The 19,355-nt window shown below is 31.1% G+C and overlaps 1 protein-coding gene across 11 annotated transcripts in view; it reads left to right on the forward strand.

Moving 5' to 3' along the window:
- Window positions 1–19,355, forward strand: part of LOC130897076 (neurobeachin) — a 735,983-nt gene that overhangs the window by 41,490 nt on the left and 675,138 nt on the right. For 7 of the 11 annotated variants that reach the window (XM_057805649.1, XM_057805647.1, XM_057805650.1 and 4 more), the window contains one exon: window positions 15,851–16,219. The exons of 3 other annotated variants lie outside the window; for them this stretch is intronic. In XM_057805649.1, the coding sequence (XP_057661632.1) occupies window positions 15,947–16,219 (273 nt within the window). In that variant the 5' untranslated portion in view covers window positions 15,851–15,946. Of the gene's footprint in view, window positions 1–15,850; window positions 16,220–19,355 lie in introns of those variants that run through there. One more of the 11 variants, XM_057805653.1, reaches the window with a different exon arrangement.

Here is a 19,355-nt window from a genome sequence, read left to right on the forward strand (position 1 = left end):
AATGGTGACCAAGTTTCCAAAAATTCTGTGTCTCATTTAAAAGAATGCTCACAATATTTTCACTAGTTTGCAAATTACAGAAGTTCCTTATTATTGATTCAATTGTATTAATTAATGGCAAGTCAACCTACCTCTGAGTTTCTTTGATTTTACAAAGATATTAAAAAATTGAAAATTACTCACATTAATTAATCAAGAAATCTGATTAAAAAAACTGACAATGGTCATAAATATTACAGTTTGTTGATTTTTGTTCCTATTCTCCATTTATTTTTAGCAATCTCCCCAATGAAAAGTTAGGTTACTTTAGATCGTTACAAATAACATTGAATTTTCATAGGTTGTATTGGGTAATAACGTAAAGAATGTCATTGAATTATTTTGATTTTGTTTTTTCTAAATCTAAAAGTTATGCATAAATTACAGTGAGGTTATTTGAATCAGTTTTTTTATTAATGCAATGATCATCTTAAGCAATAAATATTGTTTCTAAAAACCGGCATTTGTATAGTTATTTTTTGTTAATATTATGGCAGATATATAATCCATAGAAATCTTTCATAGAAATCGTGTTTGGACAGTGAATACTCCCATTGAACCTCTCCCTCTTTGTTTATCTGAAATTTTGACGAAATATTACAACTATGACAATGAATATAACACCAAATACTTCTTTCCAATCAACAAAACTTTTAATGACATGGTATTACCAAATATTGTTTTCTTAGGTTTAGATGCGATAACACTTAAATTTATGGCTAATAGGTCTTCTACGCAAATGGAGTGAAATAAGTAGAAATTGCTAATTTACTGAAAAAATTCTATTAGAATTAATACCATTTATTTGTAATAATACATATTTTTTGATGATAAAAACTGCCAGTCTTTGCCAGCTATATTATGAGCGGTTTCTTATATATATACACATTAATATTCACAACAATGTTCAAACTTCTTAAATTTTACACCAATGTCTAGTATATAATGGCCTTTTTGTTTTATTTATTATCCTTCGCTTCTTATTCACTTTCCACTTGTATCGCTGTCGAATCAAGACTGACTTACATACTCTGTCTCGTTACCACACAGCTTTATATAGGTTATCAACTCATCTGGATTTTTTTGGAACATTCATAAAAATTGTTCTCGGGTATATCTGTAAAAATAGACATTACTAAAGGATGGCCATTTCTGTGGACTGAAGGTGAAATGTCAATATTTCTAACTTCAAAAATAATAGTTTCACGTCTCATGAACAAACAGCACCACACACCTCAATCGCACATGCAACTCGCAACAAGAGTGACACTTAATTACTATCTGTCTATGAAGAATATCAACTTTTCATTCCTTTCTCATAGAATTTAGATTTTAACGCGGATATTTATTGTTATATCTTCTATTTGGAAGCTTAAAGCTTATACGCATTAGAAAAATGTGAAAAAATATTCAATATTGAAGTTTCTTTTCAAATGCCAGATCAAGTGAAGGATATTAGTATCATTAGTTTACTCATTTTTTAATATCAAATTATTACTCATGTAAGTGGAGTACAATTTACCTAATAAGAGTATCTGATTTCAATAAGAACGAGCCCCCTCGAATTATACACGTTAGTTTATATATAATTAGTTCCAATGAAGGTGGATCGGAAATCTATTTCAATAATAGACCTCAATACTCACAGAACTTGAAGTTATAATAACGTACGAAATGAGTCTAATCATTCAAAATTCAAAATCAACTTATGCAAAATATTATCAATAATTCTGAATTTAAATGGAATAAACTTTTTCATGTCTATTGAACAGCTCATACGAAAATGAACATATGATTAGTTAGAGAACAAAATCCTTTTCATAAAGTATCTGGCATGGCATGTATTTCTATTTGAAAAATAACGATTATTACCGCAATTTTTGTATATATTGATAATTAATTTGACTGTTAACTTGAAGCAAATCGATCTATTAAAAGTTCTTTTGCAATAATTGAACAATTGGTAGGATCTTGGAATTCAGGAGTTATTTGCTGACAAAAGATTTTTATTTTATGCTCGATAATTCGAATTCATTTAACCAATTTCATTTTATTTTGACAAAATTCATAACGGCTGTTTATGAAAATGAGTGAATGATTTTTTAAGTTAACATATATTCTCAATTAAATTAGAATATAAATTGAATACTTGTTTATTATGTGATATATGGGAAGTCCTATATTGATAGTACTGTCAGAAATTTGTTAATTTTTATGTGCATGTTGTTTATAACTGAATCGGTGAAAATAAATATGTGGAAAGTTAGCATTGTTTTCATTTATTCTTCCTATCAAAAGTAAAAATTCCTATGATTAACTATATTTATCAATAATGATGATGAATTCAATAAAATAGTAATAAAACTTTTTATATTTCGGACGATACTCCATGGTTTCATTGAGTAATTCAAGTTTCTACCGGTCTACAAATCAACAATTTTTGTCTTTCAGTAACAATAAAATCAATTACTATTGATTGTTTGCAGAATAGATTATATTCAAGTGAGTAATGAGGTCTTTAGTGAATCTCCTTCAGGTTTTAAATTCTTTTCAAATCAACTGTCCGAGTAGTATGAATTATTATACTAAAGGCAGTGATTGTTAAAGTTGAAACATGATAATATATATATAAATTTTGAATATGAGAGAAATTATTTAGAAAATCCCATATTTCTCTTAGTTGGAATTTATAGAAAACTATAGGTGATATTTATTCTGAACAACACAACACACCAAGTTATCGACTTCTCAGGCAAAAACAGTGTAATTGTGAGTATTGGTGTAATGGTAAACAGTGTGTTTCGTAACCAATTTGTCATTGAAATAAACATTAATATTTCTGTCGAAATTAAGAAATCATACTTTTTCGACATTGTAAAACTTTTTCAAAGGAGACAAAAGATTTATTCACCGACTATGTTCTGAACAGCTTAATGCATATGAATAGTTGCAGTCACAAAATATAACACATTTGTGGTATTTATTTACAACTAAATTTTAGTACTCTTAAAGTATTGCTTTAAACTAAAAAGCATTGCAAAAACATGGGCAGTTTGTAATTTTTGAGATAAAATCATAGTCATCTCTAGGTAAAATTATGAAAATGTAAAAAATGATAACACTGACTTCATATTTTATTTGAGAATCATGTCTAAATGTCACATTAAAAAATTCAAACATAATTAATATTCTGGGTTTCCCCTTAAGCTCAAAATGTACAAGTGGAAAAATTAATAAAATATTGAGAAAAGCTAGGTCTTCTGAATAATCCTGGAACTTCGAAGGAAGTTAAGATGCTCCTTTCTAATCTTTATAATTCTTTGGCCGATATCTAACTTGTAAAGACTCATGAAGTTCACACCCAATATCTATGATAACCGTAACGAACATTCTATGATAAATCTTCTAACTTCAATTCAATTTCCATATCGACATTGGATTCTCCGGCTACTTCCATTATTTCTTAATCAGCGTTTGTTTTGATGTATTTTCTTGAGGGCGTAATAATTTTATACGTCGTCGGCAATAGATCCTTTATAATGATTGTATGAGTGCTCCCGCTCCAAAGTTGACTAATTGGGGTTATCCCAGGTTCTCCTCTAGTTGGCAAGGCGGGAGTCTATACTGTCTTCTGATATACTCGATCTTTTCACAATTTTATCACTTCATTAGGCATCTGTTTGTAGAACTCCCATCCTTTTCGGCCAGTATTTTGATTCAGTATGTCAATCCAAAGGAGTGTATCGTACATGCTTAGCATCTCTTACTTCAAGATTCGATCTCTTGACCTCCACTATACGTCTCATCAGGCTTTTTTTTATTACCTCGAACCGCAGTGCTCTCGCTAGACCTTTCCCATCTAAGCTAGAGTTTCTCCAATAGAATTAAGTTTAACAAGCTTCATATCCGCTTGCGTCACCATTTCAATTTCTTTTCCCTCGGACAGCAATTATTTTCAAATTCAAGTCTTCCATCTTGTTGTCTTGTTTCGTCACTTCTTGATTCAGTTCATCTTGTATTTTATCAATTTTCCCTTAAGCCTTTTTCTTTCCTTCTAACAACTCTTCTTGATGTGCCTCCATTGTCTTGATCCTCTTTTATTTCTTTTTTCAATAATTCAATCAACCTGCAATAATTCAAAATATTGTAGACTCACTGCCCAGCATATGGTTTTTCTATTTCTAGAATTTCACATCAGAAGAAATCATAGATATTGGCGAAGTATCCAGGATTATAGTCCAGTGATTAGTGATTTAAAAAGTAGCTGTGAATTTTCTTGTTAAAAGAAAAGAAAAACTTCTGGAATTTAAATAGAAAGAGGAATGTTTGAAATTAGACGGCTAGAGTGACGGTTAATTAAATTATTTTTTACACGGAAAATATTTTATAACAATTTACCTCAATAGAGCTATATCTAAGAATACCGTCACTATAATTTCAAGCAATTTCTGGCCCTTTTTAACATGAAAGGCAGAATAAGATACTTGACAGACCAAACTTAGAATAGATAATGATGTACAGTGATTTTTGTATCACATTATGATAATATATTTGGCAGAATTCACTTTGATTAGATAAATCAACTCACGTAGATAAGCATACAACAGAATTTTTTCCATAACACTAGATAATAATTAGTTGCACCATTTCATTTATTTGGAAAGTGAATGAATGAGATACGGAAAAGAACTTAAGCGGAATGTAGTATTGTACTGTACTCAGAATTCAATCCAAAATGGAATAGGAACATACGTTAAAGGAGATATTTACAATTTGGTTATTGGTTTTTCACATGGGAATAGAAAAGTTTTGTACGAGGTTGTTAGTCTGATGTATCAGAAATATGAAATTTCATTAATATTAATTATAATAAATTTTGTTAGAACAACTTCATACTTCATTGTAGTAACATTAAAATCTGTGTAGAGTAAATTAAATTGAATTTTTATATATTTTGTGATTTCAAAAATGGCACAATTAGTAGGATACTGAAAGGAATTTTATAGTAAATAATCCTTTGTTATAAGCCATTAGTTCAGTCTTGAAAAGAATCTACGTAGCAAGATAGAAGAAAGCCGAATTATTGAGAAGAATTAGAAAAGGGACGAAGTTAACCACATTCCTGTAATTCCTCATTCCTTTTTCCGGGTCGGCCGGTACTCCTTCGGCCCAATGGGGATTTATCGCGCGCTATCTTGACCAGTCTATTGTTATCCATACGACTTATGTGCTCGTTCGTTGACGTCATCTATTTTGCTCAATCTTCTGATGTTGTCACTTCTTTCCCTGCCCAGTAGGGTTTTTCCGGCTATCCTGCGTAGCATTTTCATCTCTGCTGTTTCCATCATTCTTTCGGTTTTCGCCGTTTCTGGCCGTGTCTCTGCGGTGTAGGTCATTATGGGTCTAAACGTGGCCTTGTATATTCCCGATTTGGCCTCTATTCCGATATGTTTATTTCGTCATATGGTTTTGTTCAAAAATGCTGCTATTCTTAAGCCTTTGGTTGTTTGCTCTCTCACTTCGTTCTCTACGTCTCCAAATCCTGAAATCTCGATTCCTAGGTAGTATTTGAATTTCATTACTTGATTAATTATCTGGTCGTCTACGACTAGCTTATATCTTAACGGAGTTTTGGATGTGGTCATACACTTTGTTTTGGACGCAGATATTAACATATTGAAAGATTTAGCTGTGCAGTTAAACACATGTAAAAGCCTTTGAAGATCATCCTCATTTTTTGCGACTAGAACGGCATCATCAGCGTAAACATAATATTGTAATATTTCGATCCCCCCTCTGGTAGCTCCTTAGCTTTCTTACTTTCTTAATTATTTCGTCCATAATGATATTGAAAAGCAAGTGGCTTAAGGAGTCTCCCTGGCTAAAGCCTTTATGTACTGCTATTTGCTCCGTTAGCACTCCATTCACTTTGGCTTGGATTTTTTTGTCCATGTATATATTTATCAAGTCATGGGGGATTTGTTTATCGTATAGTAGATGTACTACGTCTTTTAGTTGTACTCGATCGAAGGCTTTTTGTAGATCTATAAAGCACATAAATGCTGGTCTGTTGTACTTAATCGATTTTTCTGTGATCTGCCTGATGACGAAGATCGCATCTGTGCACGACCTTTCCCATCTAAATCCCTGTTGCAAATCTGTTATCGTAATGAGACTGTTTATTTTGTTTGTGATGACTTTTGTTGTAAGTTTCAGAGTGATACCCAGCAAATTGATTCCTCTATAATTAGATGGTATTTTTAAATACTATCTAATTGTAAAATTCTTTTTCTTTTTATCAAGTGCAGGTAGTACCACCCGGGTTGGGGTCAATATATGGGTTTAGCCATTCACAAACACTGAAATTAGTGTGCCAAAGGCGTGCCGATAAGATACTCGTAGAAAGGAAAGCCGAATCTGAAATAGGATTGGATTTAGGCAGAGGCACTAATAGAATGTTAAACGGTACTTGTTGAATACAAAACGTAACTGTATAATCTACTACCTAAGTAATCCCTATACAACATTTCGATATTGACATTCAGGCCAGAAAACATACTTTTTCTAATTCTCTTACGCAATTACTTTTAATATTACAAATAATACTATTTCAAGACTTACACCTATGGCCGACACCGAAATTGAGCCGAACTAGACGGAATTCCCCATTTTATTACTCTACACCTTTCTGAAATAGACTATAACAATATTATTTCTCGTATTAAAATTATAAACGCACATTTGAAACTTTGACATAAGTGCTACCAGATTATTTATTAATACCAATATTGTCGAAAGTTTTTTTATTTTTGTATTGAATCCGTAAAGATGCCTGTATTAGAAATGGAATTTTTCAAGCAGAAAATGATTATGCCCTGTTAATATTATCAACCATACAGATAAAATTGCAGAAATATACTCATACGAACCCATTAAAATGACTCCAATTGAAAACGAAATTATGTATCAGTTACACCCTCTTTAGATAACGTTAACGATAAACGAGAACATTAGCTCTTCTTCTCACTTTAATCAAGATGAAAAGTTTCATATTACCAAACTTTGTAGAAAATATTCCGATATATTTCATCGAGAAAATTCTCTATCAAATTTCACAAATCAAATATAAACTACTGACTAAAGTCCTGTATACATGAGATCTTACAGATATACTGTAACTCTCCTTGGAGCAGCACAATTTGGATAGTTAGCAAAAAACCGGTACTTCTTCTGAGAAAAAATGACGCACCGTAGTAGACTATCAAAAACTTAATAAAAAAACATAGATTATTGTTACCCAATTACCAATACAACTGAAATTTTCGACAAACTTGGCCGCTGTCAATTTTTTTCAACTGTCGATTTAGCTAGAGATTTTGATAAGGTAGACATACATCCAGATGAAATTGAGGAAACTGTTTTCAGTGTAGACGACGGTCACTATGAATACCTTCATGCTATTCGGAATAAAGAACGGACCATTAACTTTTAAAAGGGTAATGGATAATGTTGCATCCCTTCTGGAACTAATCGTCAATTTAAAGAAAATTTTACAAAAATTACGAGAGAGTAACTTAAAGTTTGTAGGTTCAGTTCATATTTCACTAAACTAAAAATGATGAATTTTAGAGTACTCCTTCAGGAAAAGGACGAAACTGTATTAGAAAAAATTCGGTCTCATCGTAACATTTCTCTAAATGGCCTAAGTAGTATCATGATAATAATATTAATCATTTACAGCATCTATATTTTTAGGAAGAAAAACTTGATATTGAATTTGAGTAAAAGAAAGGAGAATTACAAAAGCCCTGACATGACTCAAGTTGCTGTAATCCGCAATATCATTGTTTTATTTATACGAGGTCGTTAGTCTGCTGTATCAACAATACGATATTTCATTATTGTTATTCATAATAAATTTTGTGGCAATGACTTCATTGTAGTTATAATAAAATTTGTGTAGATTAAATTGAATAAAAGTTAATCATATATTTTGTGATTCCAAACATTATTATTTGTATACAATGTACAGGGTGCGGCAGCATAACTTCCTTTTTTCAAAAGTTAATAAAACTTATTGTATGAATCAGAAAATTTTTATTCGTTTTTTATAATACAGGCACATACATAAAGTTTTGTTTTACTGAGTTTTGAAGATCAAATCAGTTAGGTGACGTCCCCCATTCTCCATACACTGAGTAAACCGATTTCTGGCGTTTGTCATGACTCTTGCCAGCATAGCAGGCGTTATGTTGGCAATTTCTTCCTGGATGTTCGTCTTCAAATCTTGTAGGGTCCTTGGACGGTTCACATACACACGGGATTTCAAAAAACCCCATAGGAAATAATCACAAGGGGTCAAATCGGGAGAGCGGGCTGGCCACTCCAAATCGCCCCTAATTGAGATAAGGCGCTCTGGGAAGTGTTCCCTCAAAACAGCCATCGATGTTCTTGAAGTGTGTGCCGTTGCTCCGTCTTGTTGGAACCAAGTGTCCCCTAAGTCCAACTCATCTAGCCGTGGGAAAAAAAATTCCTGTAACATGTTTACATACCGGTGCGAATTCACTGTCACTGGGACTTCATTTTCCTCAAAGAACCAGGGACCAATAATTCCACGTGAGTAAATTGCACACCACACTGTGACTTTAGGTGAATGCAAAGGCCGTTGATGCAATTGTCGAGGATTGGTATCAGCCCAGTAGCGCATGTTTTGTTTGTTTACGGATCCACACAAATGAAAATGGGCTTCATCACTAAAAAAAACAATAGCGTCCTCAGGAACGACTTCCAGAAAAACCTCACACGCGTTCCTCCGAGAATTGAAGTCACGTTCAGAAAGTTCCTGCACAATTGCCATCTTGTATGGATGAAAATGAAGATCATCATGAAGTATTCTCCTCACAGAACGATCGGAAAGTCCAAGGGCAGACGCATGTTTGCGCGCAGAACGCCGTGGTGATCGCAACACTGAAGTTCTAACTAACTCAATGTTCTCCGGTGATCTAATGGGCCGAGGGACTCCAGTTCTTCGTCTTGTCACACTTGCAGTTTGTCTGAACGTAGTGACCCACGTAACAATTGATTTCCGGTCCGGGACAGGGGCCAAGGGGGCTAAATTAAAGCGATTCCGAAAGGCGCGCTGGGTTGCGATCACAGAACATCCGCTCGAAAAGTAAACCTCAACGGCAAACGCACGCTCCTCACTGTTCCAACGCATGATGGCGACTGAACTGTGCCGGGACAAAACTTTATAGTCCCCCCTCTCGAACGAGACCACTAGCACTCCGTTACGACATCTACCGACTAAATGGCGAACTTTTTAAAAAAGGAAGTTATGCTGCCGCACCCTGTATATAATAATTGGTTAAAATTTTAACCTGATCAATTCAAATAGAAGAAATAAATTTCGGTCCGAAAAGAACTATTTGCTTATCGCTCAATTCTTCTTCCAATTTCACAACATACATTTTTTCTTATTTGCTTCATGTTGGTAATGTTGAAAAAGGCTTGAGTTTGAAAATATTGCTATTGGTGTATTAGAGAATATATTTTTTATATATTCAATGTTTATAATGAAATCAGAACTGATTTTTGAGTCACCTTGTAACTTTATCGAACATTGAACTTGGATGAAATGTGATGATGACATTTTTGTTTCTCCATTATCACTTTTTCCCTTCATGATGCTAACAATTTACACTTACCTCCATCATTATTTTTTGCTATCTTTGATTCTATTAAAAAATTACATCCTCTTCTTCTTCATTCAAAGATAATTGTTCAAAATCATAATTATTACCCGAATTACGTGGAGAAACAGTTATTTATTTTAGTTATATATGCGAGCGTTGAGACATTATACGATTTTACAATAATATATGTTCAATGGTTATTAAAATAGCCATAAATTTTAAAACCGTAAATTCTCGATTCTACGAGTAAGTATATCGGCAAATATCCTGTATCAATCTCACATACATTACAGCCATCTTATGGATAGTAAATCATCTGACAAATAATAACAGCAATGAATTCTAATTTTGAACTTGCTTAAAATATATAAGGAAGTATTACAAATAGCTTTCAGTAAAAGAAAAACTTTGTTAGTGAAATATATAAAAAAATATTTTCGTATCTACAACTGTAGATACCTTTATGAAGTTTCGGTTAAAAAATAGAGCTAACTTCATAAAACAAGCAGTAGGCAATGTAAAAGTTTTTTAGGAATGTGTATTAAGAGCTTTGAATACTTATCTATTCATCATTGGTGACTGATATTCTGGTCAACTGGGCCAAGCACAATGAAAATATGTACAATTTACTATTGAAAGAGAGAATGTACATAGCATAAACGCAAATAATTCTAACAGAATATCTACTGCATTATATAGATCCTGAGGTAGCTATCCTACAGGATACTTTTTTAAAAAATAATATCAATTGGAAAGTTTATTCATATATTACTTTTAGAATAGATTCCTCAGAAGACCATAACGGCATTGCTATTATCGCAAAAAAGTCTCTCTTCTAAACCTTACAATTTAAACACTTGAAATAAACCTTATAGTACTATATCAATCAAGGAAAATGCTAATAATTAATATTTATAACTCTAATAAGGTAAGACTAAACAAAATGTTTCTTAAAGATATTTGTGATGAAAGTAATAATTTTGAGTAAATATTTGGTGAGGACTTAACTGAAAAAATTTTACATTGGGAAATAATACTAATGATCATAACGGCAATCTTATTGTGAACAGGATACTAGACAGAAAATTAATTTGTCTCAATGACGACTCAGTCCTAAGGGGAAATAGTGATAATTTTCCCATAATAATTCACAAAAAAAAATTATTTACCTGAGGTGGACAATTACATTAACGAACTGGGGTAAATATAACTTTTCAACAGGAAATATGGTAAACCAGACAATTGATGAAACCTATGGAAATATAATTAGAATTATTGAAAAAGCCTCGGCAATTTATATACCAAAAAAGAAGGAAAAGAGTAGCAAAAAGATGCAGACTACCATATGGTGAGATGATAAATGTAGTTGATTAGAGAAAGAAAATCAGCTATACAAAAATATTTAAATAATAGTACAGAAGAAAACTATATAAATATGAATTTACAGGTGGGTCGAGCAAAAAAAGTCCTTAAATCAAACAAAAAAGAAGTTTTATTTAATATTGCAACAGTATCAACAGAGAAAATGACATAAAATACGAGGATGTATTGATATCTAATTACCAGTTCCATGCATAAACAAAAGATTGCGTTACCATAGCATCGAACAATAACTTATTAGAAGTGTCGGTGTAAAGTTTGACGTCAAAACAGAAAACCAGAGTGACGCAATAAATTAAAAGAAAAAAGATGTCCCCCGAAATTGTGAAAATCGAAAAATTGGAGTATCGAGCCATTATCAAGTACCTGTATTTGAAAGGGTTAAGAGGTAAGCAGATTTACGAAGATATGCTTAAAACCCTTGATCGCGTTCGATCTGTGCTCGATTTGAAAACGATGTAGACATCTTAAACCGAATTGTTACTATGGATGAGACTTGGGTACATTTATACAATCCAGATACAAAACAACATACAATCGATGGAATGGCGACACTCTGGTTCTCCAAGACCTAAGAAGTTTCGTGTCAAAAAATCTGCTGGAAAAGTTCTTGCCTCATTTTTTTAGAATTGCGATGGAGTAATCATGATTGATTTTTTGGATAAGGTTTGAACAATAACTGAAGATTACTATTCGACATTACTGACCACTCTACGGGAAAAAAATTAAAGAAAAAAGACGCGGAAAGCTATCCAAAGGTGTTTTGTATTTGCAGGATAACGCCCCTGCATAGAAATCTCATGTTGCCATTAAAAAATTCGGGATTTAGGGTTTGAATTACTACCCCCTTATTTACCCCATTCATTTAGCTCCGTCCGACTATCATTCTTTCCTCAACTGAAAAAAAGTTTAAATTGTTGTAAATTTTCTTCCAACGAGGAGGTGATAAAAGCTGTGGAGGTCTGGTTTGCAGAGCAAGAAGAAACATTTTTTTTGAAAGGTCTAAATTTATCCAATTAAGAGGAGAATATCTTGAGTAATAAAATATTTTGACATTCTATAATAGGCTAATAATTTTTCAATATATCCTCGTATTAGAATAACGGTTAGGAAACTCAACAATATAAAACAATCCACCATATCAAATAATTTCTTGAAAGTCAACCTCGACAACTTTGTCAATCACATTACAACCCCCGACATACCGAATGAACAACAATAATAAATTATCATAGTAAGAAGGAATATAAAAAGTTAACTTTAGAAGAATTAAATATCAATAGAAAAATGAGGGAGACTGCTCCAGGTGTTGATGGCATCATTTATTCTCAAATAAAGAAATTACATGTAAAATCAGTTTTTTAAAAATATTCAACTACATCTACGAAAGATGAAATATTCCGGATTATTATTGAAATAGAAAATTATTGCACTACAATCTTGTGTTATGAAGGTTTTTGAAAACTAGGCTAGAATATAAACTGGAAAATCAATCGCTAATTAATCAAAATCAAAGTGTATTTAGGGAGGGGAGAAGTATTTATGACAATTTGATTATACTAGAAACTAAAAGAATTCTATCCTTCACAAAGAAACAAAAGATTGATAGCTATTTTCCTTGATATTAAAGCAGCCTATTAAAATGTAAGAATACCAATCCTATTAAATAAACTGGAAAAGCTGAATATTCCACAAAAAACTATTGATATAATAAACAAGCTCTACTCTTGTACAACTATTCAAATTAAACATATTTGTAGTAGAAGAAGATCAAGACCAGAGGAATTATGTGAAGGATTACCTCAAAGCTTGGCTTTAAGTCCATTACTATGAAACATTTACATGAATAAGATGTTTGATTTGATGACAAAGGGAGTAGAATTATTGGCATTTGCCGATGACTTAGTCTTAATAGCAGAATGCACCAACATCTATTAAACAATCAGGAATATGAATGAATCTTTACATAATATAAGAAAATGACTAGAACAGCATTTCCTGCAGATCTGGGCTCACAATTCAAAAGCTTTATTCCAGAAAAGGAAATAATAAATAATAGTACCAAAGATAGAAATTCATGGAGAAGGCTATTGAATTTGTTACATCATTCAAATACTTAGGAGTTATATTGGATAAAAAAATGAAATTCACAAAACACATAAACAATATTGTAGCAAGAGCACAAAAAGGAAGAGATGTTATGAGATAAATATCTACAGCTTGGTGGGGAGCGGATCCTAAAACTGTGCTTATGATTTACAAGGGTGTTTTAAAAGCACATCTTGATTTCGGGTCTATTTTATTCAATAATGTTTCACAACAAAAGTTGACAACAAAATTCAGTTCTAATATTTGAGTGTGGTGACAGGTGCTATATCCTAAACTCCAACAAATTAATGCCTGTGACCCAACAAATATTTAAGCCACTTTCATAGTTTGGCATTGATTTCATTGTAAAATTTTTTTTATCAAGTGCACAAGTGCAAGTACCACCCGGGTTGGGGTCAATATATGGGTTAAGCCTATTGTTATCCATTCATAAACATTGAAAATATTGTGCCAAGGCGTGCCGGTAGTATACTCTTAAAAAGGAAAGAATTTTATTTTAACAGAATAAAAATTAAGCATTATGTACATAGTATCAGGTACACTTATATTTTATTGAATATTATACAAATAATATATTATACAGAAATTAAATCATGAAAAATCATAGTCAAAGTCAAGTAGTCAAAATCCAACATTTTCTCCTCTTCTTTAATGACATGCTGGACTGCTTTTCGCCAGTTCTCTGGTGTCACCTCCTTAATGGCTTGATCGAACAGTAACTTAACGTCTTTAATTTTGAATGTCTTTAAATCCTTCCACTTGCGCCCATATAAGTTCTATAGGATTTAAAATATTCTATAGGATTTAAAATTTTTCATCAATCTTTTAAAAATTATTAAACAAAACTAATTTTGAAACAGAAGAGACCTAAAATCAAGAACATTTAGAAACATTAATATATCAAAATGTCTAAGAAATAAGAAATATAATAATAATAAGAAATATATATAAATATATAATATAATATATAATAAATATATATATATATATATATATATGTATATATATATATATATATATATATATATATATATATATATATATATATATATATATCCTGATCCTGATAGATGTTCATTAGCGACTCATGTCTATCATGAAGGACACAATATGAATTATGAATCTGCCAAAGTTTTGACAACTGGAAAAGACTACAAAAAACGTTTATATTTAGAAACAACATGTATTGCCCAAAAATGCAATGCCAATAACAACCAACTAACCTTATCTAACCTATAAAATTCAACTTCACTAATAACGACCTGAACTATAAAATTTATTGTCATTTATATTCACTTATTTATATTCTAGTCAATGATTTAACTACATTCATAACGACCTAACCTATTGAAATTTAATGTTATCTATAAATTTACCAATCAATATTAAACATCATTCACTAAAATTTATCCTTATCCAATCTATAAAAATTCAACTTCATTCATAATCTAAACAATCAAAAATCAATGAAAATTCCTAGAGTAACCAGAATTAATATTTCAAGTAATCAATATTTCTATCAACGTCAATTTGAATATTAAATTTTGATTTTAAAAATTGATGCATGCATTAATAATATATACATAAGTATTCGAAAGCTCGGAAAATATATTAAAGTTAGTCCACTTTGGTGTTTCCTTGCTACTTTCCCAATTAGAAACCGCTCATTATATATATATATATATATATATATATATATATATATATATAAATTTCTTCAATTCCTTATTTCTTAGACATATCAAAAATATATCAAATTATCGAATTATTTCAATGAATATGATATTAGTATAAGTTATATAGGACATAATACATTACCCACATATTTCACTAAATTAAAATCTAAAACATCAAAAAACAAATAAGTAATATTAGATATCAATTGCCTTGTACTAATTGTGACGCTGTCTACATAGGGCAAACATTTCAGTATTTATAAAATAGACTAAGAGGTCATCAATACGATAAAAAAAATAGCACTGCATTAATGAACCATGAGATATCAAAAAACCATAAATTCAATTATAGAAATTCAAAAATTCTTGAAACGGAATCTAATACACGAAAAAGAGAATTATTCGAAATGGTTCACATCCATAAGAACGAAAAAGCTATAAATGATAAAAAATATTTAAATAATTTAAGTAAAATTTATAGCTCTATTTTGTAAATTTAATTGATTACCGCTATATATTTGAGATGTGGGAACCAAAGAAAAAATTAATTTTTCTTATTGGATCAAAGTTCTAAGTTGATTTTACCTTATTTTGATATTCATGATGAAGGTGATCTAAAGATAAATATAAATAAGCAAATTGTCAGTGTCAATATCATATTTTGATAAAGACTTAAAGAAAAGTCGAAATGTCAATTTATATATATATATATATATATATATATATATATATATATATATATATATATATATATATATATATATATATATATATATGGTAAAGAAGTCTTTGTCAGCTATATTATGAGTAGTCTCAATAGAGGCATAGAATTTCGTAATAATTTAATGTTTATCATTATGATAATTATTATTTGAAATTTTTAAAATGTGGACTATTCTCCCAAGACACATAATGTAGAACAGATTAATTCAATTTGTGCACTCAACAACGCAGTATCAAAGTGATGCAACATTGAGAAATGTTATCAAAAATGATTTTAAGAATATACTAATTATATCATAATAATGTGTGTATGATCATTCAATCGCCATGGATTCTCTCGAACGCTTTATGAACTCAAGTGCCAAACCTGGCAATCGGATATACTCCGGTGTTTTGACAAATGGAACTCGAATTCATCCAGGAACCGTCGCGATTTCTGCCACTGGTTCAACGTTACCAAGAAGAGCTTTAGTCCATGCTAGTTTGGCCACAACTGCATCAGTCGGTAGACGTGGTCGACACCTCACTGGAACATTTTGTCTTACAGGGGATACAATGGAAGGTATTATACAATGTTTGGTGTTCCTAAAAGCATTTTCGGTAAGAATGAAATATATTGTTGATAGGATTTCATATTTTTTAAATTTTAAATATGTTAACTACTTTCGTTATATCACTATTTTTTCGTTATCTTTATCATCATTTTTGTTTCAGCTCCATAGTCCAGAAGTTTTTGATAACTAAAGCCAACTTAGTAGCTCTTTGTATTTTTTACCATTTCTAAATATACCTAATAAGTGAACTACTTAAATATTATGTTTGGCAAGAGAAAAAATATTTCTAGACTACTGAAATATTGCTGAATAATGAAAGCTATTTCAAATTTCAATTACAAATAATTTGTTCGTACATCAACTATAAAGAAAAATTATGTTTTTATACTGCTGTGACAATTATATTTTTGCTAAAACAACACACTTACATTGAAATTTATTTTATGATAAAAAGTTCAATAAGCTGACTTTTCCATAACTTTATTCATTTTGTGAGGCTATTTTATAAAATGCATAAGAAAGTTTAATGAGCAACATTCATGCATTTTTTGTTATGAACAGCTATAATATAACTATTTTGTTTCAGGTAAGTTCCAGACATTAACAAAGTTATCTCGTTACAAAGTAAGTCTGAGAATTTTTATTAGATACATGGATCAGTAAAAACTATTAAAATGAATTATTTATTATCTACACCACATATGTATAGATATTTTCATTTAGAATATCTAACTGTACGTAATTTCAAAAATTGGTTTAGCCGTGAATATAAGTGCACCATACGTATGATTACAAAAACACGCTCATGTGTAACACAAATATCAAGATAACGACTTCTATATTTATATGTGAAAGACACAACGCCACGACCTGTAAAGAATGGACAATCACAAAACGAATCGTCTTTTTTATTTTTATTTCGACAAACAGATTGGCATTTGAATTTTGTTCAGATTTTCTGATCTGTTGTTTGATTAGTTTTCGGCAATCAAACAAGCGATGCGTCAATGATAATGGGTTTATTGTTCGGTATATTCATTCACATTCTCTAGATGATTGTTTTGAATGAATGTTCAATCTACGGTGATACTTAAATATTCTACATCGTTCGAAGTATCACTCGGGTTTTAGCAAGGGTACTAGCGTGTTTTTATTTTTAATTATGTTTGCATCCTGGCAGATATTATGCCCTCATATTTGTTACTCACTACAACTACCAGATCATCGGCTAAGCCTATAACCGTTAATATAGCTCTTTTAAGTCTACCAGTGACCACAGTAGGGATGATAGGACTCCATCGCCTCGGTCCATTTGAAAATAGGAATCTCTACTTCCCGTTGTTCCAATACCCTTTTGATAGATTCATTTTAAGTATTGTTAAAAGCACACTCTATGTCAGTGAGGGCTGCTCGAGCAATATCTTTGCTGTCAATAGCCTTTTCTATGTCTGCAACTAGACAATGGCCTTCTTGCGAGAGTCTTGAGATGAATTGTTCTAAGGCTTTTTCCATAGTTTCTGAGAAAAATACTGATCGAACTTTGGTCGATCTTCTGGTTTCCTTATTTTGAGTATGTATCCTTGAATCAAGCTAGCTTCAAAAAACTTTCCTCATTATTTTGAATCCTCTAGTATGTTCTTATAGTTTTCACTATTTTTCATGATTTTTTATCCAGGAAAGTCTTAAGAATATTGTCTTGACAATCTTGCTTGTTTTTGCAATAATCTCAGCTCAACTCAGATCTATCTCCAACTTATTTTCGCAAATTTTTCTGAGTTCCTTGACCTAGTTTCGTAGGGCTGCTCTATGGTTTATCCAATTGACAGTATTCTTTGCGTTAATGAACCGCTTTCTAGCTTCAAGTTTTGTTCCGCGTACTACCAAGAGTCGTCTCTTTAATTTATCGTTGATTTTACTCTGCGATTCATTTACACATTGATTAAGTAGTACAAGTGGTTGGAAGCTTCTTGTAGTTTTTCTGCCATTCCTATGTTTCAGGGAGATTCATTCAGATGTAGTTTGAGGCTCTCAATGTACAACCGCTAGTTAGTGAGTTTTGTCTTTAGTGAGTCTCCTTTCTTCTTAATGAGTTGATATTGCCTCCTTGCCAAATTTTCTAACCTCCGATAAAAGGTAATACAAACATGTCTTGTAGAAACAATAACTACAAATACGTATTAACTGTCTAGATCCAAAAATATGGCAAAATGTTGATGTTGAGGCTGGTAATCCAATGAATATCCTTTTGTCTATTTCACGAATCAGATGACAACTTTAATTAAATTACTAAGAAAACCATAAATTTCACGGTGTCTATTTCACGAATCAGATGACAACTTTAATTAAATTACTAAGAAAACCATAAATTTCACGGTGTCTATTTCACGAATCAGATGACAACTTTAATTAAATTACTAAGAAAACCATAAATTTCACGGTAATCGCAGGGCAAATAATTTACCTATTCATAGACATAGTCAAAATTCACCCGAACAATGTAATTTGTGTAAAAAAAACATAGATAATTGAATCAAGAATCAAGAATAGGTCGAAATTCTCAACAAACGATTTCAAAATAACCAAAAAAATTAAAATAATCTTTCAGTAATTGAAGCAAATCTCACTTTCAGAGCTAAGTGAGAACCAGGAAATCTACCCTCTAAATAATTCTAATCAACACAAAACTTTTGATTAAAACTCCAACATTCAATCGAGATAAATAATCTGTTAATTCTATTATAATGTTAATAGTGCAATTAGGTAAAATTATTCTACAGCTTGGATCCTAATTTTGAAGAGAGTGTATCAGTTTGCTATAAAAATATAGAATATCTTTCATTATTACTATATCGATCAATTTTTAGAAAAATAACGAAAGTATCAATAATTTTCATTTCGATAACCTCCTGAATCCATATAATGATTATAATTAGGATTTTCGACAGTCTTTTGGAAAAGAGACCGCAAACCTCACAGTAAAGATTAAAACCATCCAGAATCAATACTCCTGGAAGAGATTTTTCGATATTTCACCTGTCAATTGAAAACTTATATTGTAACAAACACTTGTTGAATTTCCATTAAAACAGGTGACGGATTGTCGATTTTCAAATCTAAAACAAAAATTATGAAACTATTTTCCCTGTAATTATTTAAACAAAACAAAAAATTACAGTAGTGAA

The sequence above is a fragment of the Diorhabda carinulata genome, chromosome 8 (genome assembly GCF_026250575.1).
Source record: "Diorhabda carinulata isolate Delta chromosome 8, icDioCari1.1, whole genome shotgun sequence".
Taxonomy (NCBI): Eukaryota; Metazoa; Arthropoda; class Insecta; order Coleoptera; family Chrysomelidae; genus Diorhabda; species Diorhabda carinulata.